The sequence below is a fragment of the Cetorhinus maximus genome, chromosome 6 (genome assembly GCF_964194155.1).
Source record: "Cetorhinus maximus chromosome 6, sCetMax3.hap1.1, whole genome shotgun sequence".
Lineage (NCBI taxonomy): Eukaryota > Metazoa > Chordata > Chondrichthyes > Lamniformes > Cetorhinidae > Cetorhinus > Cetorhinus maximus.
Genome location: NC_135884.1, coordinates 146,179,904 through 146,206,607, shown reverse-complemented (window position 1 = coordinate 146,206,607; position 26,704 = coordinate 146,179,904). Strand labels below are relative to the sequence as shown.

The following is a 26,704-nucleotide window of genomic DNA, read 5'->3' as shown; positions in this document are numbered from 1 at the left end:
TTACAGGATGCATGGGATGACTCTCCCGCTCTTCTCCAAAGTAGGGATGTCACGGGATCTTTTACACCCACCGGAGAGAGCATCACAGGGCCTCGGTTTAAAACCTAATCTAAAAGACAACACTTCTGACGTTTTAGCACTCCCTCGGTCTCTCCAGGGGGATTTGAACCCACGACATTCTAACAAAAGACAAACATACAACCGTCTGAGCCACAGGTGGCCTGAACACGTGTGTTTCTGCATATTGTGAAATAAAAATGCCCTGCTGCTAATGGAAGTGAATGAGACAGGGAAAAAAAGGGATGAAAAAGCACACAGCACACGGAGGAAAACTGAACAGGAAGCAGTAAGTTTGCAAACAGAAAATATACGTGAAATTAGATTAAATAACCAAAGGAATGGAACTAATAATAAAGACTGATGTGTGAGTGAATGAAGGAGCAGAGCAAAGGCTGAAGCATGAAAGAACTGTGTTAGTGCCAATAATATACAGACTCCGGCCAGGAGCTCCAGAGTTCCAGTCAAACAAACGCCCCAGCCCCTCCATAAATATAAGACAGCATTCACTCATTCGGTGCCTCCCTGGGCTGTCAACTCTGCATCTTGATTTAGATTCTCCTCCTGGTTTCTCTGGGAAGATCCCCGGTCTTCAACAGAGCTCCCTGGGTCGGCATTTAGGAATTCGCTATGGCTGGAGCAAAACTCCTCCGTTTTGTTTGTGTCGGCATTGTAGCGATATCTCTGTCCACCGCCCAGTCCCGATCCAAGCCATCAAAAGCCGGCAAAGGTAACCCAAGTTTAATTCCTGCTTTGTTGTGTGCGTGTGTGCGAGTTGTCAAGGTAGCAAGTTAGCTTTGTTAATTCGAGACCTGCGATTTATCCACACTCGCATCCCCTTCAAAAAAAATACGGTGAATTAAATGTAAGGCGTCCTGGATTGGAGGGGGTGGGGAGAGGGGGGACAGTTCCTTAGGAAGCTCCTTGTCACCAAAGAATTGAAGATGATCATTGAATAGGGGAGGTAAGTCTATGCACTCTTGTACTCTTGATCTGATTGCTTTAGGTGCACTCCCAACAATGTCTGCCACTGAATAATCCTGACTGGAAATGAATATGTTTGCTCAATTCCAGACTATTTAAATCGCTTCTAAATTGGTGTAAACTGGCTATGTTCCTCAGTCGAAACATTACAAATGAGCCAGTAGAATTAAGTTGCACTGTTGCTGCCACTGAGAGTATTTACATGAACTCAGCTAAACGGTTCGGTCAACTTGAATGTAACGGCCCAAGCCGCGCCTGCCATTATTTCAGCTTCTTCTGCGAGGCATTGTGTTGCTCAATCTAGAAATCAGGGACTCTTTACTCCAACAGAGAAGGAAATTTTAACCTAACTCATCCTGTGCAAAACTGAACGGATCGGACTTAACACCAGGTTTACACCCTGCACGCTTTTACTCCGGCTGAAGTCAACGGAGTGCACGTTTGGGAGGACTGTAAAACCCCATGTCAGCTTCTTGTCTGGCATCTTAGGTTAAAATTACACCTAAAATGTGTGTGTGGAACTGGAATTCTCATGACTTATATATCTGCCCCTCCTGCCATTTGCAAAGACTGTGTAGATGCAAGTGAGCTGCTCCCTGCTGGCAAACTCTGGTGTTAACTTCATCACCTTGTGTAGGTGCTAACAACGTTTCTCTTGACTTTGTTGGATTTTTTAAAAAATTCATTCATGGGATATGGGCACCTCTGGCTAGCCCAGCATTTATTGTGCATCCCTAATTGCCCTTGTCTGGACGGCAGTTAAGAGTCAACCATGGTGCTGTGGGCCTGGAGTCACATGTAGGCCAGACCAAGTAAGGTTGGCAGATTTCCTTCCCTAAAGGACATTAGTGGGTTTTTACGACAATCGACAATGGTTTCGTGGTCATCATCAGACTTTTAATTTCAGATTGTTATTGCTATTCTATTATTGTTTGCTGCCCTTCATTGAGTTTCAGTTTTAGTGTTAGTTGCTACAGATTAAAAGCCTTTTAAAGTCATTGAGTGCAATAGTTCCAGGAAAAAAAAAGAATGGTAGTCTGTGACTCAGAGTTATGCTTACTTGTTTAAAATGAACAATATTTCTACCCAGCAGCAGAGTTCACATTTGGCGGATGAGCGGTTTTATATCATCGTGGGCTCCCATGGTGCAACTTGCAGGCAAAGAAAGAAAAAAAATACATGGTGTGTGGCCATTGCCCCCCCCAGAAACACCCCAAAGTTGTTTACGTGCATTGAATTACTTTGAAGCTCAATGACGGTCGCTCCCAGTTCAGGGCACCTTACATTTCATTTGCTGTGTTTTTTTGAAGGGGGTGGGAGTGTGCATAAATGTGGATCAGCTCAAGTGTCCCCACCCCCAACCATAATCAGCATCTGCTCTACAGCGCATGAAATACCTTCACGATGAAAGCTGTTCCAACTCGGTGCACAAGCCATTTGGAGCCAGCTGGACTGCAGTTGTAATGTTTTATTGGGCATCACTGTGTGGCTCAGTTGGAGCAGCTGGTCTCTGTGGCCTCCTCCAACCTTACTGCCCTCCAAGACCTCTGACCTCCGACAATTCAGGCTGTTCTCTCAACCCTGTTTTCATTGCTCCACCATTAGCATTTGTGTCTTCAACTGCCCAGGGAGTAAAATCGTGCAGGGTGTAAACCTGGTGTTAAGCCCGATCCGTTCAGTTTTGCACAGGATGAGTTAGGTTAAAATTTCCCTTTCTCTGTTGGAATAAAGAGTCCCTGCTTTCTAGGTTGAAAAACACAGTGCGGCACAGAAGCAGCTGAAATAATGGCAGATGCTTCAAATTCTGCAATTCCCTCCCTAATCCTGTCCACCTTTCCACCTCTCCCCCCTCCATGAGGCTCATTAAAATCTATCTCTTTGATTAAGCTGTTGGTCCTCCACCCTAACTTCTCCTGATGTGACTTGGTATCAAATGTTGTTTGATAATGTTCTTTTGAAATGCCTCAGGATGGTTTATTATGTTAAAGGTAATATATAAAAACAAGTTGCTGTGTGTTCTAGTGACTTGTGCTGGAAGTGTAAATGTAGATAGATTTGCAGGGTGATGGGGAGAAGGTGGAAGTGTGGCATTGGCTGAGTTGCTTTTGCAGAGAGCTAGCATGGAACCAATGGGCTGAATGGCCTCCTTTTGTGCTGTAACCACTCCATAAATTTATGATTCAATGGTTTTAGATGAGGACAGGTTTAGGATCATCTGGAATATACCTCATGGTTGAATAGCCTTTTGAAATTAAATGAAAAAATGGATAAAGAAGCAAGGCAAAAGGGGCATGGAACAGGTAAACAAACAAAAGGTGGGACCAGAGGAGTTGTAAATAGTTACAACAGAACCATTACCAGCATCTGCTGTCAGGGGGGAATGGGGGAGCTGACTATGATATAAAAGTAAAAAGCTAAAAGTTACTGCGGATGCTGGAAATCCAAAACAAAAACAGAATTACCTGGAAAAACTCAGCAGGTCTGGCAGCATCGGCGGAGAAGAGATTTCTTCTCCGCCGATGCTGCCAGACCTGCTGAGTTTTTCCAGGTAATTCTGTTTTTGTTTATGATATAAAAGTGTCGAACTTAGTGTTAGGCTGAAAGGCTGTAAAGTGCCTCATCGAAAGGGGAGGTGCTGTGCCTCAAACTCACTTTGACTTTTATTGATGTCCTTTAATGCAAAAAACGATGAACCATCAGCTGCACAGTTTGTTTATGAGAGTGGTTCAAAATATTCTCTGAAAAGGCTGGTTCTGCTTTGGCGCTGTTCAGTATTGAAGCACCACCTTGTGGTACATAATGTGAACTGAACATGGAACTATAAAACGTGCAGCATTTCTGTCAGGCCAACACTTTAAATCCCTGAAAACAATTGATTGACATTTCCTACACATCCAAAAGATGGGCATTGGCTCGCTTCTCTGGCATTACCACATTTGACCCACCCTCACTTGAGTCAACCTCAGAGGAGGTACGCTCTGGGATTCTCTCCCTCACTCATTAGCTGTACATCCCACTCCCACCCTTGCTTTTACTGCTGCATCAGGTTGACAAGTCTTCCAGTGCAAAGAGCTGTATAAGACTGAGTGTTGAAGACTGGCACGTTACAAGGTCCAGAACTACATACTAATGGAAGCACTAAAGCTTGGGCCAGCTGCTGCAAAGGCTCAATGGGGAAAGGCCACAGTCTAGGATTGTAATATGCCTTTAAGAGATAGCAGCATGCCATCACTAGAAGGGAAGTGTGTCATGTGATCCAGCCTCAGTTTCACTCTGACCTGTGAGCAGAACACAGCACGCACAGCTCTGCTGCTGACCTCTTCAAGCTTTCTATCCATGTATAAATGTTCCTGTGTGCCTAGTTTAACTAAATGAACCCACGACATGTTTATACAATCCCTTATGAGTGATTGTTGCTTATTTCATTATAAAAACACGGCATGGCATTCAGCAGTGGTCAAACAGCGCGACAGCAAGATTAAGCACAGGTATGACATGGTGAATAGCCTTAGACTGTGCTACATGGCATAAGAAGACCCTCGACATTTTGGTTAGCATCGGACAGTGTTGGAAGTGCAACAGGGTGACTGTGAAGAAAAGCTTTGAAGACACAGAGCTGAGATAGGGTCAAATAAAGAGCTGGTGAGCAGACAGATCCCTCGTGGTGAGATTGCAGCACTTAGTGTGTCAGTTCAATGAGTGGGACAGTGCGTCAAGAGGACCAGTAACGGATTATCTCAGTCGGGAAAAGCGAGTGACCAGTGTGTGGGCCGGATTCATAGTGAGCAAGGGAGAGTCAAGCAAACAAAAACCACACAACATCATCATAAAACCAGGCCTGCGAAAGTTGCGATTATAATGAGCGGAGCTTCGGAAGGCACTATTGGAGAAGGAAGGGCAAAGGGATACCGTCAAAGCGTCCACAAAATTCCCTAGTTTGAATTGGGACGCAGCTGAACTGTTATCCGAATCCAAAATGTTTAACCAGCACACAGAGCTAGGGGGCAGGATTTTGCCCTTGTCGGGCAGTCTCGGTGGGGACGGGCGGGAGCGGTTGGGAAGCCGACCATCGCCCGCGATCGTGCCAGGCCGCGATTTCAAGCTGGCTGGCCAATTAAAGCCCGGCCGTGAAACGTGTGCTGCAGCGCTCAGCGCTGCCTGTGCGTGTGTGGGTGGGGGGAGAGGAGGACGAGCGGGGAACTTTGCGCATGCACGCATGTGCACACAGGAAAAGCTCCATGAGGCACAGAGCTGCCCGACAAGAAGATATACAAAAAAAAACAATTAAAAGTAAAGCATTTTAAGATGTTAAAAAACACTGTCCCTTCATGTGACTCTGGGCAGAATTTCACCCACGTCGGGCGGGCTTGGCAGTGGTGGGCGAGGGCAGTCAGGAAGCTGCCCGCCGCTCGCGATTGGGGCCAGATCGCGATTTCACACTAGCTGACGGGCCAATTAAGCCTTGCCCAGCATGAAACGTGAGCGGCGGCGCTCAGCGCTGTCTGTGCGGGCGGAGAGAGGGAGTGCAAGCCGGGAAAGCGTGACCTTCACGCATGCACGCGAGTGAGCGCTTCACAACCTCCCTGAGGCTGTCGCGGGGAGATGAAGTGATATATATATAAACAAATAAAGAAAATAAAAATGTCATGAAACATGTCCCCACATGTGACTCTGTCACACGAGCAGGGACATGCTATTAATTAAGTTTTAAGATTTTTATTTGCTTTAGGAAACCTTATCTCCCCCGAGGATGAGGTTTCCTAAAAGTGCAAAGGCCGCTTGGCGGTGAAAAGTTCAATTCAATTCGATTGTTCATGGCCTTAATAGGCCTTTTAATTGTCAGCAGGCGCGTTGCCAACCCCTGTGTGCTTCCGCTGACCGAAATATCGCGAGTGCGCAATGATGTCATGACGCTCACCCAACGTCACCGCGCATCATTTCTTACTTTTGTGTGGGTTGGGTGCATGACCATCTGACGAGTGAAAAATTCCGCCCCTGGTTTCTTGATTCAGATGTACCTGAACCAGACGAGCAAGTCACCAAAATTTGCCTAGCAATTAGGAATGAAGGTTTACCCAGGCCGAATGTGTCATGATTAACAGTAGCAGAGCTGTGCTGTGTTCTGCGCACAGGCCAGAGTAAAACTGCAGGGCTAGAATTTGTGTAAAACCCCTTGAGTTGTATACACTAGAGAATGTTTGAAAAGAAATATAAATGTCAATTGTGAATGTAACCTGTAATTGTAGGTGTGGGCGGGGTGCCTAGAGTGAGTGCCATGTACAATATTGAAAGAAATTGAATTGCACTCTATGTAATGTCAAATTTAAACTGATACATAATGTACTTTAACAAATTTTATGAATATTGTATATCTTCTGAAAAAAAAATCTGCTTGACAAATATTCTTGATAGGGCGGGTTAGTGTCTCTGTTGGAACAGCAGAAAAGGGAATGTTGTAAAAATGTGAGAAAAGTGTCAAAAAATGTCTGAAGCCTCTTTTCACTGAATATAATGGAAAATTACATTGTTGCGTAATATTAAAAAGAGTGACTACTGAATGTTGGGAATGGTGTGGTTTGGAGCAAGCGTGTTGATTGCGTGTTTTTAGCCTCAGCGTTGTCCTTTTTAAGTTTGTATCCAACCTTTTCAAGAATAGTCTTTTGTTTTATCCTTTTCGACCGCAGGAAAGGACGATTTGAGGAACGAAATTGACAAACTGTGGCGAGAAGTGAATTCGCTTAAAGAGATGCAAGCATTGCAGACTGGTGAGTAATCCCACTGTGCGGGAAGGTCTGTACTGTCACTCCAAATACCGATACATCTGGGGAGGAGCCCATTCCTGATGTTTCCAATATAAATTACTGCCATTCCAACTTCAATGGCTTTGGGGGATCTCCTGGGTTGGTGAAGGGTGCAACGTAAATACAAGTTCTTTCTTTCTCCTCCCAGTTTGCCTGAAAGGGACCAAAGTTCACAAGAAGTGTTACCTGGCATCGAAAAGCCCCAAGAGTTACCACGCGGCCAATGAGGACTGTATCGCCCAAGGAGGGACCTTGAGTATCCCCCAAAGCAGCGACGAAGGCAACTCTCTCCGTAGCTATGCCAAGAAGAGCTTGACTGGGGCCAGGGACTTTTGGATTGGCGTCAACGACATGACCACTGAGGGCAAATTTGTGGACGTGAACGGATTGCCGATTACCTACCTCAACTGGGATCGGAATGAGCCGCGTGGAGGGACGCGGGAGAATTGCGCGGTGGCCTCGATTAGCAGCCAGGGCAAATGGTCCGACGAAGTGTGCCGCACGGAGAAGAGATACATCTGCGAGTACCTCATTCCTTAGAGCTGCAGAGAATTCCAGATCGGTTGCAGTCATTAGCTTTTTTTTTTGCCATATTCCCGATTTCTATTTTTCAGTTGAGGATGTTTAAATGAGACCCTTAAGGGACGCACATGTTGAATGACGTGAGACAGTGAGGGGTAGAAAGTCATCTTGGGCAGCATCACAAAAACGGCTGACATCTCACAAGCTGCCATTATACACCCGTTGGAACTGAACACTGGGGAGAGTATATAAAGGGCAGTGCACACGATGTTGCCTGTTTTGAGCTCCCATCCAAGATGAATTTCTACCTGCCTTTTCAAGGTCTATTTTTTTTCCTACAGATCTGACATTATTTACCAGGATTAGTACTCAGTGTTTCGATGTGTTACAGTAATATTTCAAAAGCTAGTTTATAAAAAGTTTGAAGTTATGCAGTGAAGATTGACATACATGTCTTTGTACAATACCTTAGCTGTTTTAGCAGAGGCTTTAGCGTGCTCATTTTAAACAGTTACTGTCTCTTTTATACAAAGGAGTTGCCATCCAACATGTTATGTGTTTCTATGCTAATCTACACATAATTGGAGTTCAAAGCCTAAAGCAGTTTTATTTTATATACTCATTGTCAATAGAATGACTCTCAGTAATTGTTGACCACGTAGCACAGAGTTGGGCCTGACTTTTCCCTTGGGATTTCACCCATTCAGCCTCAGAATGGTCTATCGCAGAAAATCGCACGTACCATCGAATGAATCCTTGATTTGATCATGGCTTGGTTTGTCAGTCAAACAGACATATTCCCCCATCTCCAATACTCTTAATACTAATTGACAAAAAATGTTCAAAGGAAATGATTTTGAAAAAAACACCCCTATGTTTTTCACCTGACAGTAAGTAGGGTATTTAATGCCTGGAGATTCCAGGGCAATTCTGGCATGTTGGCAACCCTACTTAGCAGGGTTGGGCTGGCAAGGGGATGTCCTATATCTACCAGGAGGAAGAAAATCCAGGCCCAAGTATCTTTTGCTACCGTCCAATGTTAAGTGATATATTTCTACACTTATTTTCTATTGCATGAATTATTTTCTTAAAGGGAATCTACTCTGAGCACTCCCTATGTACATTTTCATGGTTATGTCTTTAGAATCAGCACAGTGAAATTATATATCCTGTCATTACTTATCAGGTTTGTTTTCTATATAAAACGTGCAATTTTCTAAGTTTCAGCTTCTGCTTCATTGCAATCATTAAAAAAAGGACACATTTGCACAATCAGTTTACGGCACAACGTTAAGCATCAAATGAGACCTTTCTTGTGCCCAAGTATTGCTGCATGATGTTGGTGTCAAACCCCTCTCTGATGTGCAGTTGCAAAGTCTCTGGTTAGGGAATCGCTATGGTGCTTCCCTAAACTCTGCCCGAACCTCCTGCTGGGTATCCCTACCTTGGGGTGGAGACACATTCAGGAAATTAGGCGCAAAATGCGCTGGCGCCATTCAAGATTCCGTTGAAGTTCACCTGTGTAACCACAAACCTAAAATCTTCCAACGCGACCGGGCAGCAAAGCAGAACAGAATTCTTTCTTTCTTTTTCCATCGAATGGTATTCCTCATTATACTTAAGAGGAATAAACCTGGTGTAATTTTGTTAATGCAGCTGAAAGCGGATTTAGCGGCAAAAAAAAAGACAAATGTTTTCAATAAATGCCTAGTCTACCACCAGTTAGTAACCTGATTTTTAATTGCTGACAATGACTTAAAGAATAAAGCCGTTTAGTAGTCTCACTGGTGTGCATCACTCTGTTTCTTAGTAAATTAAATCTTTTAAACGAATAAAGATTTCTAAAATGCACCCGCTAGTGCTTGTGCGCCTAAGAAAGCGAACGCAATTTGAAAAGATCTTGTGGATCAGAGCGATTGCCAGAAGCTCACCGCGCTCCTTATTTTGACCTGAGGGCACGTCCAATTTTGTGGGCAGGGCCGGCTTCAGGGCGAAACGACTTTGAAACCAAGTGTTAAAGATGGCCGAAGCTCGGCTTATGCTCGACGTATTTAAAATTCCCTGAGGGAGGACTTGTCCCTCGTCGGGCGGGCTCGGCAGGAGCGGCCGGGAAGGCGACTGCCGCCCGCGATCGGGACCGGGTCGCGATTTCACGCTGGTGGGCCACTTCAGGCACGCCTTACGTGAAACATGTGCTGCAGCGCTCAGCACTGCCTGTAGGGGGCGAGGGCGTGCGCGTGGGGGTGCGCTGGGAAAGTTCCCTGAGGTGCAGAGCTGCCTCAAGGAGATGATGAGTTTAGAACATTAAAATTAAAGATTTCTAAAATGTTATAAAAACACGTCCTCTCCTTGTGACTCTGTCACCTGAGCAGGGGCAGGTTATTAATTAAATGTTAAAATGTTTATTTTATTTTTATTTGCTGTTGGAAAGCTCATCCCGCCCGTGGATGAGGTTTCCTAAAAAGTGCAGAGGCCGCTTGGCCTTCTCGTGTGCCCCGCCCACCGTCAGGTTAGATGGGCAGTGAAAAATTTGATTCAATTACCTTTGATTCAATGGCCTTAATAGGCCTTTCAACTGTCGGCGGGCGCACTGCCAATTCCTGTGCCCGCCCACCGACCAAAATGTCACCTGAGTACGCGCCCAACATCATCGTGCGTCACTTTACGCTCGGTCGGGTGAGGCATGTGCCCGCTTGACGAGCGTTATATTCTGGCCCTGGTCTTTTTGTGCTGTTCACACGCAGCCAATTTTCAACTGGACTGCACCGATAAAACAAGAGCAAACTCTTGGAAACTCTATCCCCTTATGTTTTATTTACACTGCGCTTTTATTTGTTTAGTTTTCCACACAGATGATTACAGCCCACAGCTGGAATGACAGCTGGCTGTTACATGAATCATGGTGCTGACTTCTTTTGCCTTCACCAGGCAAAGGCAAGATCTCCCAGTGAAGGATCAACTAAAAACAGAAAATGCTGGAAACACTCAGTGGGCTGAATACCTCCCCCCACCCCCATCGGGGGTGATGTTGAAGTGCGGGCGCGCACAGGTGTGTTTCCAATCGGTGCCCCCGATTGGGGGTGAAGTGCCATTTTACGTGGGCGGGCCAATTAAGGCCAGCCCATCGTGACATCCGCACAGAAGCTCCATGCGGGCGGGGTGGGGAATCCCAAAATCGAGAGTGCGCTCTTTCCCGCATGCACACGAAAGAGTGCACTCATCTCCCTGAGGCTAAGTGCAGCCTCAGGGAGATGGGCTGTAAATGTAAAAAACCTAAAAATAGAAAAAAAAAATTCCCTAACATGTTCCTTCATTCAGCAATGTCACATGAGTTGGGACGTGTCCATAATTTTCACAAAAACTTTATTAAAATTTTTAAAAACCTACATGAAACCTCATCCTGCCCGTGGATGAGGTTTGATGCTTTTTCTAATTCCCGCCGGGGCTCCTGGCCTGCCCGCCAACCTTAAGGTTAGACAGGCAGGTCCTTCAATTACCTAATTGCCTCTGCCAGTGGTCTCATTTGGCCATTGACAGGTCGGTGGGCATGCAGCTGATTTCGCTGCACCCCTGCCTTCCTGAAAATTTAAATGGGGGGGGTAAAATCCTGCCCAGTTGGCCTGACAGCATGTGTGGAGAGAGAAACAGAGTTAACGTTTCGAGTCTGTACGATAGAGCCGACTAAGATTGCTATCTCTGGCAGGATATGTTCTTGGGTGTTTCATTATATGGCCTCTCGCCCCCAACCACCCCACCCAGTCAAACATCCTCTTTTCCCCATCTTCAGCACCTAATTAAAGGAAGTGCTCAAAGAAAATGAAAAAAAAACACACGCAATTTTTATTAATATCCATGTTATTCGACTCCTGGATTGCTGGCAGCAGCACCTGGAAAATTACTCTTTAATTCCTGCAAGCTTCAGGATAACCCTGGAATGTTCATAACTCTTGGGAAATGCAGCAGCCAATTTGCACGCTGTGAGGTCCTGCAAACAGCACTGTGATAATGACAGGATAATCTGTTTTAGGGGTGTCTGCTGAGAGATAAGTATTGGCCGGGGCACTGGGAGAGAGCTCCTCTAATCTTCCTGGATCTCTTGCAACTTTGGTGTCATATATGACCCCAAGTTGAGCTTCTGACTACCATCGGGACCATCGCTTAAAACTCCTATTTTCACCTGCCCAAGATCACATGACTCCATCCCCTTCATCCTTTGCTCATCTGCTGCTGAAACCCTCACACATGCCCTTGTTACCTCTAGGGTTGACTATTCTAATGGACTCTTGGCTGCTCTCCCATGATCTACCCTCTGTAAACTTGGGGGTCTTCCAAAACTCTGCTGCCTATGTCCTAACTCACATCAAGTCCCATCCACCCACTACTCCTGGACTTGCTGATTTATGTTGGCTCCCAGTTAAGGTAACGCCTCAATTTCAAAGTTCTCATCCTTGCTTTCAAATCTCTCCATACCCTCATCCCTCCCTTTCACTGTCATCTCCTCCAGACCTTATAATCATCTGAGATATCGGGGTCCTCCTATCCTGACCTCTTGAGCATCCCTAATTTTAATCAGTCCATCAATGGTGGCCATATCTTCAGCTGGGTGGGCCCTGATGATTGGTTTTACTATGATGTGAAACAAAGAAGATTAAAAAATATTTATACTTTGGTTTCTTTTCCATTAGCTTTTTTTTTTGAAGGATTGTTCTTGTGTTTTCAAAAGTTTTAATTCAAAGAAAAGAGGGGAATCCATTCATGTCTTGTTAATTACATTGTTAAGATTAGGAGAAGCAGGTGATGTGTGTTAGTTGTCTTTGAGCACATATAAATAGGGGATAGCTGGGGCACTGGGAGTAATGGCAGGAAAGCTGCGAGACTGAACAAGTCGATAAACTCTCTCGATAAAGAAGAGTTCTATGTCTTGGCTTTGGTTTCACCAATCAGCTTGGATCCTATTAAAATGCCCTAAACTCTGGAACACCCTTCCTAAATTTCCTTACCTCTCTCTCTCTCCTCCTTTAAGGCTCTTTAAAAACTGGCTTGCTGATCAATTTTTGGTCATCTCTACTAGTATTTCCTTAGTTGTCTCGGTGTCATATTCTGCTTTATAACGCTCCTGTGAAGCACCTTACGATAATTTGTTATGTTTAAGTCACGATAGAAATACATGTTGCTGCACTGGAGCGTCAGCCTACATTTCATGCTCAAGTCTCCGCAGTGGGGGAAGAGAGCGCAACCAGCTGAACCCAGACTGAGAGAGAGAGAAATAAGTTAAATATTTCAGCTGGGACCCTTCATTGCACCTTCATTTGTTAATTTACCTCATCTATCTCAGGCACTGACAGACCTACCTTGCACTCTAAACATTTCTGATTTCAAATGCTTGTAGTTTTCCTTCCATCCTAGCTCTCTTCATTTGTAATATTTTATAAGGATAAATGAATAGAAGTTTTCAATTCTAGGACTAGCAGAAATGACTAAGTAGGAACACTTAAAATTAAGTTGAAAAGTTGTGCTATTAAATATAAGCATGAATATAAATTCAGCATAGGCACAGCAGAGGGAGCTCCATGTATACCGGGATGTGCAGGTTCAGCTTTCGTTGTGTCTCCCTTTCTGTGCTGCTCTCTGTCAGACCACACATGCGTTTAGAGCAATGCTAACATTAGTTCACTACACTAGTATGGAGTCCGGGTGCTTATTTTTTCGAGCAATTTCGATGATTAATGATTTGCATGCAGATTGTCCCAGACACGCCGACCTCATCGTCTCATAAATTAAGAGACAAAGCCTCAATAAGTAAGGCAATTGGTGCAAAAATCATGAGTTGCCATTTCTTTCAAATACAGCCGGGTATAGGTTGACCATTGCTTCATAAATGTCATTAATGGCTCATTTAATCTCCAATAGGTCAGAGCTCTTTACAAAAATGATACCTTTACAAAAATGAAAATGCTTTACAAAGATTTCTTTTTAAATCCTACCTGTTTCCCCCGGCCTGTTGAAGAAGGATCCGCTCTCCCATCATGTTAGAATCGTGCACCACCAAAGAAGGCCATTTGGCCTATTGTGTCTTGGGTGGAGCTTTCTAACGAGTTGCACTACCCTGCTTTTTCTCCATAGCCTTGTACTTATTTTTCTTTTAAGTATTTATATAATTCTCTGCCACTTTAAAGTTTACGATTGGATCTGCTTCCACCATCCTTTCAGGCAGTGTTTTTCAAATTCACCATTCACAAGGGGAGATGGTGGCATAGTGCTAATGTTGCTGGGCTAGAAATCCAGGGGCCTAGGCTAATGCTTTGGGGCTATGGATTCAAATCCCACCATGACAACTGGTGGAATTTGAATTCAGTTGATAAATTCAGATATAAAGCTAATCTAAACTATGGAACTATCATTGACTGTTGTTAAAAACCCATCTGGTTGACTAATGCCCTTTAGGGATGGAAATCTGCTGTCCTTAGCTGGTCTGACCTAGATGTGACTCCAGACTCACAGCAACGTGGTTTATTCTTTACTGCCTTCAGAAATGGCCTAGCAAGTCACTCAGTTCAAGGGCAATTAACAATGGTCAACAAATGCTGGCCTTGCCAGTGATGCCCACATCCCATGAAAGAATTTGTTAAAAATCATGATTCATGATGGAGAAATGAATAGAAGAATATGCTGTTAGAGTTAGATAAAGTAAGATATGGGGAGGCATGTTTAGCATAAGCGGAATTATAAATCAGAGCAGGTGGAAACTAATTTATGCGTTCCAATTGTGATTTCCTAATATCATTTGAAGGATTATTTTCTATGACATGTAATTTCTATATTTGACTCAACTTTTACACAGTATAGAGGAAGGCAAGCTTTAAGGGATAAATCTAACAATAGGGCAACCTAACTTACAGGTTTCTGCACTGTACCATTCTGATTCTACAAAGAAAAATCTCTCTGGCAGTTACAAAAACCTTTTGTTGTCAATTATTGTCTTCAGTTCACAAACAGAAAGGTGGTGTAAGTAACAGCCATGTTCCCCGATAAAACATCTTAAACTCGTACAACAGGAAAATAACTTGCAACACAAAACTGGACCCCGCCAGATGGGTCAATGTGATTTTTCGCGGTCCGATACCTTCCTGTATCTCTAAATATCAACAATTGAAATAAAATGAGGGCCAGCGGAAAAGATCGGGGTCATGGAGACAAAGAAAACCCGGTGCCAGAGCTAGGATTCCTCTCCTTGCATGACACACATCAGGTGGTTCAATAAGATGAACAAAATAAAATAAGAAAACAGGCGCTCGATCCCTTTGTTCCACCGATCCATTAGTTGGGATTAGCTTAATTGACGACCATTTGATCAATTATGCTGCAACATTATTCACGCCAAGAGTGGAACCTTGTGACCTGCCACTGTGGTGAATTTGATTTGAGGAGGGGGTGGAATTAGATCAGGCAGCATGGTGCGGGTGGAGACCCCACCAACTTCCCATCTCCACCCCGGTTCAGTCTGTCAGGAAGGCCTGTGGGTGGCCTTTCCACCCTGCCACCAATTGAGGACCCTAAGTGGCCAATTAATGCTGACTTGAGGGTTTCACCCCGACGCTGGTATTAACCCAATGGTGGGCAGGGCCTTGTCATGCAGGGAACATGATGAGCAAACCTGTGCAGGGTTGCTTGTGGGCTCCCAGAGTCGGGGGATGATGGGGTGTGGTGTCCCGCGTCCAAAGGCTGTCAGTGCCTGATCGGAGGTCCTGGCATTGGGTATGGGGGGGGGGCGAGGATCTCATTGAGACCCACCCCCTGCACTTGCTGCTGACCCCCCCCCCTCCTCAGTGACCCTCACCCGCACAACCCCATTCCATCATCAATCATCTCTGGCCTGGGACCCAGAGACAATCCTAGGCCTCAGATGTGTGTCGTACCACCGGCATCCCCAGTGGGTTTTCCGATCTGATTGGCTGGCAGCACTTGGCGGGCAGGGTTTGCGCCCTGGGGTCCTTCCTCGTGAGGGAAAGCCCACCGCTGGCCTGCCAAGTGCCCGAGTGGCCTGCCTTGTTAAAAAGAGGCAGCTTGGGGCTCTCACCGGCTCTCCAGTCAAGACTCCCATCGCATCCAAAACATTCCAGCCCAAGTGAGCAAAATTGTCCACTTTCTTTTGTCCACCTATTGACCTTTGGTTAGAAAAGGGTATGTCAGTGTACAATTCCACATTCCATAGGAGAGCAACAGGCCACTGCTCCATCAGTCCAGCTGTCCATCCTAAATGTTCCCCATAACAAGGAACATAACAGGGAACCTTTCTCAAACTGTATCTTTTCCCATCGCGTTCTTAAGAAGTGCTTCCTTCTACCTCCAAAGGCTGAACGAACCACTTCTCCCCCATTTCAATTCGACTTCCTCACTACTGATTAGAGGATAATCGATCATATCCACAACTTGGTGACAAGAGGAGGATGAAATGGCCAGGCGCATTGCGACGAGTGGCGCTCCATATTATGAAGCCTCCTCACCATTTATAAAGTTCAAATTAGTTGCATGATGAAATGCTCACCGCTTGCTAGGGTGGGTGCAACTGGAACAACACTCAAGAAACTTGATCGAGCAGCCTACTTGCCCACTAAACTTAATTTGCCTCCCTCCACTATTGTTACTTAGGAGCAACAGCATGTACTGTCTGCTGGACATTGCGTCAACTCATCCATCTTACTTCAACAACACTCCCCCAACCCTATGATCTCTATCACCAAGAAGGACAAGAGCGGCAAGGTTATTGGATCATTAAGTTAGTCTCTAAGAACAACACTATCCTGACTTGACCATCTATTACCAGTCTTTCACAATAATGCTGTAATTCTCTATTTTTGAGTGTTTGGTCTTCAACTTAATGTACTCCTTGTTGGCAAAGTGTTCCCTGCTCTGCAGACAACTTGGAGGAAAACAAAATTGGCGGATATGTCCTGCATCTCTCCCCACTTTTCAAGTATTTTTTAAAGAAGAAATAATCCTTCTCATTCTTTATTGGAGATTGGGGTTATATTCTATTTGAGTGACAGTAAAAAGTCATCCAATTGGATAACAAAGAATCTCCTTTCTGATTGGTCTGGTAAGGGAGGGCATCATGATGGTGGATCTGTCGGCTGACCAGTGATGGGAACCTGGGGGCGGGGTGGTGGTCAGAGGCAGGAGGGTCATGTGACAATACATCTGGGAATACATCCAACTAGAGTTGGCAACTCTACAAACAGCAGCAAACTAAGCTTTGGAATTGGCTTTGTTTCAAATGTTTCTTCATAACAACAGCATCATCAATGTTTCAAGCAGCATTTGAAAATCTCCTTAAGGGACTCTGCTAAAGGTTGAACTACTACAGCTGGAAGCAGCACAATAACATAAATAAGGGAGATAAAGATTGAAGATGCTGGAACACTCAGGCTCCATCTGTGGAGAGAGGGAAACAGAATAGTCCTTTCAGGTCAACACCCTTTCATCAGAACTGGAAGATGTAAGGAATGAGCGGTTTTGAAGCTAGTGCAGAGCCAGGGGTAACAGGGGCAGGAATACAACATACCAGTGACAAGGTGAAAGGCCAGGGTGAATGAAATGTGAAAAATAACATTGCAAAAGGAAGTGTTAATGAGACCACACAAAGGTAAAGTGCTGTGGATTCTGGAAATCTGAAATAGAACGAAAAGGTGGATTGAGAGGAGGGATATTGGGAACAGCTCTTCTTTTCCTACTCTATCAAAACCTGTCGTAACCTCGTCCACCTCTGTCAAATCTCCCCTCAATCTGCTTTGCGCTGAGGAGAACAACCCCAGCTTCTCTTACACAGCCTTGTCGTTAAAAGCCCTCATCCCCAGAACCATTCCAGTTCTGCTCTTTGCCAGGTTTTCTAAGGCTAGCCTTCCTCGGCTGGTACTCTGTGTCACCGTGTTGCTCACGTCTGTAGAAAGGAAAACTGATGAAAGCTAATGAAAGGTCATCGCACTGAAAGGCTAACTCGATTCCTCCCTCCACCGACGCTACCAGACCTGCTGAGTATTTCCAATATGTTCCGTTTTTATTAAAATCTGGAGCCATGAGTTCAAATTCCCCACGGAAAGTGGGGAATGTAAATTCAATTACCTGTGCCAATGTAGAAGGAGGTTTCTGCCTGCGACAGACTCCCAGATAACAAAAAAACAAAAAAAGCTGGTGGCAGATTTGTTTGAACTGTAAAAACTTTGCCGAAGGCTGATGGTTATAACATCAAATATTATCAAAGACCCAGAGAACAGGAACACTGGTAATAAATCAAAAGCTTGCCTTTCACTGATTCCAGAGTGGGGTATTTGTGAAAGCCGAATTACCTTCTTGTCGAGGGCAGAGGCCGGGAAGCCCAAGCCTTGACAGACTTCGGAGTTTCCGCTGGGAATTCACGTGGTCCGGTGCGACCCCAGCTTCATTAATGATGCAGTCGGGGTTTCCTGCCGTTTGGCGTGGCAAGGAAGGCTGGATGGCACAAGCCCCACCATCAAATCCGGGCACCATATTTAAAAGGTGCCCGGACAGCAAACCTTTGGACACCCACATCCCCCCATCGTTCCCCCATCATCCCCCAAGGTGAACCTCATGTCCCCCAGGATCAGGCACCTGCAGGAAGGCAATGTTCTTTGCTGGGGGTCCTTATGAGCCGTGTGCAAGAAGCCTCCCTTGTGCTCTGAGCCTTTGCCCTTCACACTCTCACCTGTACCGAGCCCCTGCATTGTCAATACTACAAGCTGGGGTTCCCTTTCAGCTGTCCAGTTGAGCTGGTCTGTATCTCCGCCCACCCCCGATGTCCCAAACTCCATGCAGCACCTCGAGATCTCCACAACGTGGTTCTGCGCAGTTGTGACCAGCCATTAGCGGTAGTAACATTAGAGGTGCAGCCTAACACCTTTTCCCCTCCCCACGTCACCCTCCCCCCCCATAACCATCGACCCCCAGGAATCACTTTCGAACTCTCCACTGTCACCACTCAACCCTCCCCATCACCTCCCATTCCGTTCTGCTAGAAGCTTCCTTGTTTCCAGAAAATCCCACCCCTGCAATGGTAGACATGCCCGCCCTCATCCTTCTGGACCGCCCACCCCCCCACCCGAATCCGTGCCACTTTCTGCATCCCTTCCGACAACCCTCAATGCCCTTTCACATGACATCACCACACCATCACTCTCCCACCCTACTGGCTTGCACTGCTGCCTTTAACCATCACCATCCCCTCCTACCACCAGAACCCTCAGTTTTCCCCCCCAGGAATCCACCATTGATTCCACTAACCCTTCCCTCTGAACCGCTTTCCCCTCAGTAGCCCCCCTCATGCTTAATCCACACCTTTGCATGAGCCCCCCGTAACCCTTCCCACCTGCATGAGCACCTCCCCTGACTTGCACCCGCTATCCATCAACCCTTCCCACCCTCCTGCTCCGTATCAGCTCACCCATTGCAAGACCACCATTGAACCTCTCTCTTTCCCCTAGCACCCCCAACCTCCCCTGTCCCCCTCTAGGCCTGCACACCCAGCCTGCTTCTCCATTCCTTTCCTCCCCTGTCTCCCCTCCAACCCCAGCCACAGACCGTCACTGCCCAGCAATGCCTCCTGCAGCCTTCCGTCTGCAGCTTGAAGGTCCGATCCCTGGAAGAAGTCGCTGTGCCGGGAACAATCGCCTCTTGGGCTGCCGCTGTGCAGAGAAGGTTATCATGGCTGATGCTCCACCCACCCCAGTGCCGCACATGGTGTTCCAGGATCCGGTCGCTGGAGACCTCCTGCTCCTCCTTGAGCTGCCCCAGGCCTTCTTAAGGCAAGCATCGACATGTCCACATGACGTTGGTCCAGATGTGTTCTGGACCACCGTGATTTCCCGCTGGCATTGTGGGTGATCAGGCGTTGGGGGGGGGGGGATGGGGAAGGCGGGGGTGATTCTGGTCAGGCCTTCCTCTGCATCCCATTAGCGGGAGGCAAATAGGTTTCATGTTGGCATCTGGCGGGAATTGCGACCCGCCATGGTGGCCAGGAGCGGAAGATCCCACTGTCATTTTACACTGCTGGGAAATCAATTTTTGAGTTCCCACCTCATTGTTCACCCCACTACCCACCCCCACACCCCCCGCCACTCCCCACCCACCATTAAACCAGCCATGGAGCGGACTAGAAAATTCCACCCAGGGTTCCCAGGTAGGGGACAGGGAGAGAGGACAGGGAGAGGTCCCAAAAAGAAGAATCCTGGACAGGGGACAGGGACAGGAAGAGGCCCCAGTTAAGTGAAAAAGAGAAGAACTGAGAAAGAGGTCCCAAACAGGAAAAGGGCTCTGGTTAGCAGACTTTAAATGAAGTGGGCTCAGGAACAGCCCTGAAGATCCAGTAAGGCAGCAGAAGGTTGGTGACTCTGTGCTGTGGGCCACTGGGGCAAAGGTTCCCCTTTGGAACAGTAGTTTTCTGCTCCGAATGGTTGAAGAGCTAACGTTGTGCTTGTGAGTTGGTGTTTTAATGTATACTTGTGAATCCAGGGGATGGAATCTTTGGCGGGTGAAATTGAAACCCTGCGAGGTAGGCCGTCATTGATGTGGCCAGAGATGGAGCAACATTTGAGAGGGAAATTCCAGCTTAGGCCTTTGAAGTTGAAGACTGGAACCCCTCGTGAGAGATATAGAGACTGGTTGACTCACTATGTTTACTGACATTTGGGTGGGTTGTTGAGAAATCCTTGGACTCTGTCTTGGCCACATCTGACATTTATTGAGCAGTGTGATGTGTTCGCCCACGGTTTGCCTGTTAATTCACATGTGCCTCATATTAACTCTGAATGTTAGCGTTTAAGATAGAAATTGTAAATTGTTTTATCCTTCTGACCTTGTCTAGTAAAGTTTATTTTTGTTTGTTCAAAACCCGTGCAATCTTGTGACTTTATTCTCTTAGCAAATGTCTTGAATCCCTATCCCAAACCATCTATTTTAAGCAAAAAGTCACTGGTCACTAACTGGGTCCCACTTGAAACTTGAGCGGCCTGGTCTAGGATCAAAACAGATGTTAAAAGCTTAGTGATAGTAGGGGAAGAATAACATGAAGTGAATGAACAGTAGCAGCTTCTTTAAATTTTTTAACAGGATGGGTGTTTCACTGGCTAGGCCAGCATTTATTTCTCCCTAATTTCCCTTGAGGAGGTGGTGGTGAGCTGCCTTCTTGAACCACTGCAGTTTGTGTGTTGTAGGTACACCCACAGTGCTGTTAGGGAGGGCGTTCCAGGATTTTGGCCCAGCGACAGTGAAGGAATGGGGCCTTATTTCCAAATCAGGATGGTGTGTGCCTTGGAGGGGAATTTGCAGGTGGTGGGGTTCCCATGTGTCTACTGCCCTTACCCTCTTAGGTGGTAGAGGTTGTGGGTTTGGAAGGTGCTGTTGAAGGAGCCTTGGCGAGTTGCAGTAGATGGTACACACTGCTTCAAGGAAAAAAAAATGACTAGTGCTCTTTGAAATATGGAGGAATGAGAAGAAAGTTAAAATGATCATACTAATGCTGATAAAAAGGGAAAAGAGGGAGACTAAAAAGCTACAAGAGATTGGTTAGAGGGTCGAGCTAGGAGAATGATTGCCTATCCGTCAAATTTTTTCTTGCATTCTATCCAGGAGTGAACAAAGAAAGGGATATTAGGAAGAGAGATCAAAAAGCTTGAAGAAAGAAGAAGTTTTAGGAATGTCTTAAAGGAGAAGAGGGAGGTGATGGGGTGCAGAGGTCTAGGGAGGGAAGTCCTGAGATTGGGACTCAGGCAGCCAAAGGCACAACCCCAATTAGTGGGGTGAAGGGAGAGGGGTGTCCAATAGGCCAGAGTGGAAAGAAGGGCTGAAAATTGTAGGACTGGAGGACGTTACCCAAGTAGGGAGAGGGGAGGCCACATAAGGATAAAATGAGAATTTTCAATTGGGAGCACAGGGGAAATCAGCAACAAATGTAGCCCACCAAAGACACAGGTGATGAACAAACTGGACTTGATGGGATGCAGATAGAAGAGTTTTGGATGATCTGAAATTGGTAGAACGTTGGTAGACCTGGCAGGAGAACACTGAAGTAGTCATTTCTGAAAGTGACAAGATTGTTATATCAGCAAATGGACTGAGGCAGGGGTGTTTGTTAAGGTGATGGAAGCCGTCTGTCTTTGTGATGAAGAGGATATGGGGTCAGAATCTCTGCAGGGGGTCAAACGGCAGTGCAATTGGATAAGGTAGCAGAGCCTGGGCATCACCTGAATCATTTCGTCAGGAGAGATTGGAAATTTCTTTTCGCTGGAGCCAATGGAAAGAAGTGTCTGAAAATGTTTAATTGATTTGTGACGAGGTGGGTATCCAAGACCGGTAAATGTTTATGGTACAGATGATCAAATCAGCCACGATCTAATTGAATGGCCTCCTCCTATTCCTATGTTCATAGAATCACAGAATTGTTTGGTGCAGAAGGAGGACATTCGGCCCATCGTGTCTGCACTGGCTCTCTGGGCATTTTAACTTAGTGCCAATCTCCCGCCTTTTCCCCGTAACCCTGAACATTGTTTCTATTTAACTAATCATCCAATGCCCTCTTGAATGCCTCAGTTGAACCTGCCTCCACCACACTCCCAGGCAGTGCATTCCAAACCCTAACCACTCGCTGTGTGGAAAAAAAAATTCTTACCTCGCATTTGCGTCTTTTGCAAAACACTTTAAAACTATGCCCTCTGGTTCTTGATCCGTTTAGGGGCGGGAACAGCTTCTCCCTGTCTACTCTGTCCAGACCCCTCATGGTTTTGAAAACTTCTCTAAGCCTTGTCTTCTCCAAGGAAAACAGCCCCAACTTCTCCAATCTTTCCTCAGAACTGAAGTGTCTCATCCCTGGAACCGTTCTCGTAAACGTCTTCCGCACCCTCTCCAGTGTGTTCACATCCTATCTAGAGTTTGAAATACTCTCCATATATTATCACAATTAGAAACACTTTGACCTTTGACCCTTCCCTTCTTTTCCTGTGTCATAATTTTAATAGCTTGCAATTTTTCTAGTCATAAAATTAGCCACAAGTATTGTATTCCATTTAAGCCCATTCTTTTCTCTTATTCCTTTTCTAGCGCATTAGCATTACAATCCAGTTTGTAATTCACAGATAAATTATGTGCAATCAATATTAAATTACTCGTGGAAATCTGCTGTCATTATGTTAAGAACTCTTCTGCTATCCTGTGCTGTTTTTGTTTCTCATTTTCGCACAAAACCAGGAAGGATTAGAACTAAACAGCACAGATTCTATTGGCTCTGAAGAAGAGTCACACGGACTCGAAACGTTAACTCTGTTTCTCTCTCCACCGATGCTGTCAGACCTGCTGAGTTTGTCCAGCTTTTTCTGTTTTTATTTCAGGCTTCCAACATCCGCAGTATTTTGCTTTTCCTTAGCACAAAGATTCTGTGCTGAGTTTCACATGAACATGGCCTAGAATATATAATTTAGAATTGTATTCTTTTCCTTCCACTGCGTTATTCTCTCCTTTCAATTTGCCCTCCAGAAATGCAGATAAACAGGTAAACTGTATAACATCAGGACCATCCCAAACCTGCATAGCTAGGAGGTTTGAGTTAAAGTACATTTCGTTGGCAGCATCGCAGCCAAGCACACTTGAATGTAAGGTCCGTGAAGTAACAAAATGTGCTCAAGAAAGGCAATGAAAGGACAAATATGAGAAAACATGATTTTAACAAAGGAAGAGATTACTTTCTATGTGTAAGATAGCTACACGGCAATAGGATAAAAGGTTCAGAACCAATGGTGCCTTTGACTCTAGATCCCCACTGAAATCATTGGCAAGATCATTTCTCGAGGACATTGTGGATGTAAACTGCCGTCAGTGTGTGTGTGAGATCAATCCCAAGTCCTGTCTCCCCATTTCAAAAGCTGTCATGGTAAACTGGGGTTGATATCAGAGTGTGCCTGACAGAGTTGATATCACCTCGTGAGTCCAGAACGCTGTGGATCCAAGTCCCACTCCAGACACTTGAGCACGTAATCTAAGCTGACAGTCGAGTGCAATGTTGAGGGGAGTGCTGCACTATCTCATCTACTGTCTTTTGGATATGACCTTAAACTGAGGCCCCAGCCGCACTTTCGGGTGGATGTAAACAATGCCATGGTGCAACTCAAATAAGAGCCGGGAGTTATTCTGGCCAATAAGTGTCCCTCAACCGATATATAAACCAGATAACCTGGTAATTTATTTCATCGCTGTTTGTGGGATCTTGCTGCGCACATCTTGACTGCAGTGTTCCTTACATTACAACAGAGTCTATGCTTCAAAATGACTTGTTTGGCTGTAAATCACTCTGGGATATCCTGAGGCTGTACAACCCCCCACTATGGAAATGTTAATCTCCTTTTCTTTAAGGGCCTCCTTTTAGGAATTGGATGAGTCTGTCACAGCCTTTTCCACCCCCAGTCTTCCTGCTACAACCTATAGACTTTTGAGACCTGAGCAAGCTAGCCATTAAACTGCCGCTTCTTGATATATCTGGCATCGTTTCATATTCTTTCCACACCTACTCGCATGTTACACTATTATTGCAACCAAAATCCACCCCCCCCCAGAAAGCTCTTTTAAAAATTGCTGTATGGTATCAGGCTTTAGGTATCAATAGCAACCTAGCGAATGTGAATTCAAATCCCACCACGGCAAACTGAAAATTTGAGTTCAGTTTTAAAAAACATCTGGATACGGCATCATCAAAGAAGTGATAATGAAGCTGTCAGGTTATTGTAAAACTCAACTGATTCACAATGTTTTTTTAAATTCATTCACAGGATGTGGGCATCGCTGGCTGGGCCAGCATTTATTGCCCATCCCTAGTTGCCCTTGAGAAGGTGATGGTGAGCTGCCTTCTTGAACTTCTGCAGTCCATGTGGTGCAGGTACACTCACAGTGCTGGTGGGAAAGGGGTTCCAGGATTTTAACCCAGCGACAGTGAAGGAACGGCTGATATATTTCCAAGTCAGGATGGCGAGTGACTTGGAGGGGAGCTTCCAGGTGGTGGTGTTCCCATCTATCTGCTGCCCTTGTCCTTCTAGATGGTAGTGGTCGTGGGTTTGGAAGGTGCTGTCGAAGGAGCCTTGGTGAGCTCCTGCAGTGCATCTTGTAGATGGTACACACTGCTGCTACTGTGCATCGGTGGTGGAGGGAGTGAATGTTTGTGGATGTGGTGCCAATCAAGTGGGCTGCTTTGTCCTGGATGGTTCAAGCTTCTTGAGTGTTGTTGGAGCTGCATCTTGAGAGAAGAAAACAGCTCAGTCTGGTCTAGAAGTGATCAAAATTCTACAACTATCAAGTACTATGAAGTAGACTAGAGTCCACTCAGTTGTATCAATGAACAGCACATTCTGAGGATAACTGGGAACAGGAAATAAGCGGCAATGCTTATCTCTCAGAATGAATTGAAAAAATGTGTATTTTACAAACCATTATGAAATCCTTGACCTTTAGGAGATCAAAGGGCTACCTCATTTTTGCTTTGAAATATTTATAAAGTAGGCCCTGTAATGGGTGAGATTCCATTTCTATAGCAACTTTTCAATTGGCATACGGGGGTGCACCCGACACCCCCGAGCGTAAAACAGCGCGTGATGATGTCAGGTGAGCATCCTGCGCCATTGCGCACTCGTGCGATATTTCTGTTGGCAGGCGCACACGTGAGCACACGCGCCCGCCGACAATTAAGAGGCCTGTTAAGGGCAATAATGTATTAATTAACCTGGGTTTTTCATTGCCCATCCAATGTTACGGTTGGCGGGCGGGCGAGTCGGCCAGGCGGCCTTTGGGTTTTTGAGGTGCTGACTTCAGCGCTTGCCCTCCTCCCGCCCCGCACCCCCCCCTCCCCCACCACCCCAGCAGCGCTGAACTTTTCAGCGCGTGTTTCATGCTGGCTGGCCATTCATTGGTCAGCCAGCATGAAATTGTGGTCAAGGGCCAATTGCGGGTGGCAGGCCATTTCCCGGCTGCTCTTGGGCCCGCCCATCGCGCCCGCCCGATGACCTCAAAACTCTGCCCTTGGAGTCAGTTTGTTACAGCAATTAGAAAATATCTTCAACTTAGAATTGTAATGTAGGTGGAGGCAAGGAACAAAAATGAAAGCTTCTAGTTAGCACAGCAGTTTCTTGAGACGTAACCCCATGTTCTGATGCTGTAGTTATTGCCCACTAAACTGCGCAGTCATTTTTGCCCCCAAGTTATACTGCTGGCCCTGAAGTGCACACCAACACCTAGCAGTGAGCTTTGAGAACACACATAAAGCTTTGAAAATTTGAGAGGGCAAGTGGAAGTTGTTGAACAAAGTTTGGCAAAAGTTTGTAAAGTGCCCAGGAGATCCAACTACAAGATGTGCCAGGTCAAAATGGTATACGGCAATCTTGGCAAGGGAGAGGGAGGACTTGTATGGCTGCATACGAGAGCAAGCTTCTCTGCAGTAGTGTAAAATAACAGTAAAATGACAAAATAAATCTTTCTTAATTCTGGAACTTTTAGTTTTACTGTGGCAAATTATTGCTAAATGGCCATTTGCTTTTCTCACGCTTCAAGTAGCAACTATAATGGGGTAATGGTGATTTTCCAACTACTTCACACTTGCGAATTTAAATTTACCTCATGCTGAAACCAGCGGCCCCCTCGTAAAACACAAGGAGGTGGATTTTCAAATGGCTGCCTTTATTGAAGGGATAAGCAATGATCCATTTTGGCTTAAAATTCAAGTGCTGACAGTTTGCAATTGCCCAGCAATCAACACATGTACCACCAGCCCTCACACTCACATACCCTATAACTGCACATGTACCACCAGCCTCACGCTCACATACCCCACAACTGCACATGTACCACCAGCCCTCACACTCACATACCCCATAACTGCACATGTACCACCAGCCCTCAGGCTCACATACCCCATAACTGCACATGTACCACCAGCCCTCACACTCACATACCCCATAACTGCACATGTACCACCAGCCCTCACGCTCACATACCCCATAACTGCACATGTACCACCAGCCCTCACGCTCACATACCCCATAACTGCACATGTACCACCAGCCCTCACGCTCACATACCCCACAACTGCACATTTGATATATGTATACACACATAAGTACTCCACCTGCACTCAGGCACAAACACCACTAAACCTATTGTGTAATAAATTAGCAGATTTTCTTTCATTTCAGCGCTTAATGGTAATGCTTGTCATTTGCAGATATTGATCTTATTTCAAAGTTGCCAGTGAATTATGAGGTGTAAATGGTGCTCCTTTCAGCTATTTCTTTTACACTCAA

General features: G+C 45.7%; 1 protein-coding gene across 1 annotated transcript; it reads left to right on the top strand.

Moving 5' to 3' along the window:
* Positions 1–438: 438 nt before the first annotated feature.
* clec3a (C-type lectin domain family 3, member A) lies at positions 439–8,707 on the top strand. The gene is made up of 3 exons (XM_078542993.1): positions 439–787; positions 6,726–6,806; positions 6,991–8,707. Exons 1-3 carry the CDS (start codon positions 688–690, stop codon positions 7,380–7,382), a joined length of 573 nt encoding a protein of 190 aa, XP_078399119.1. The 5' UTR covers positions 439–687; the 3' UTR covers positions 7,383–8,707.
* The last annotated feature ends 17,997 nt before the right edge of the window (positions 8,708–26,704 follow it).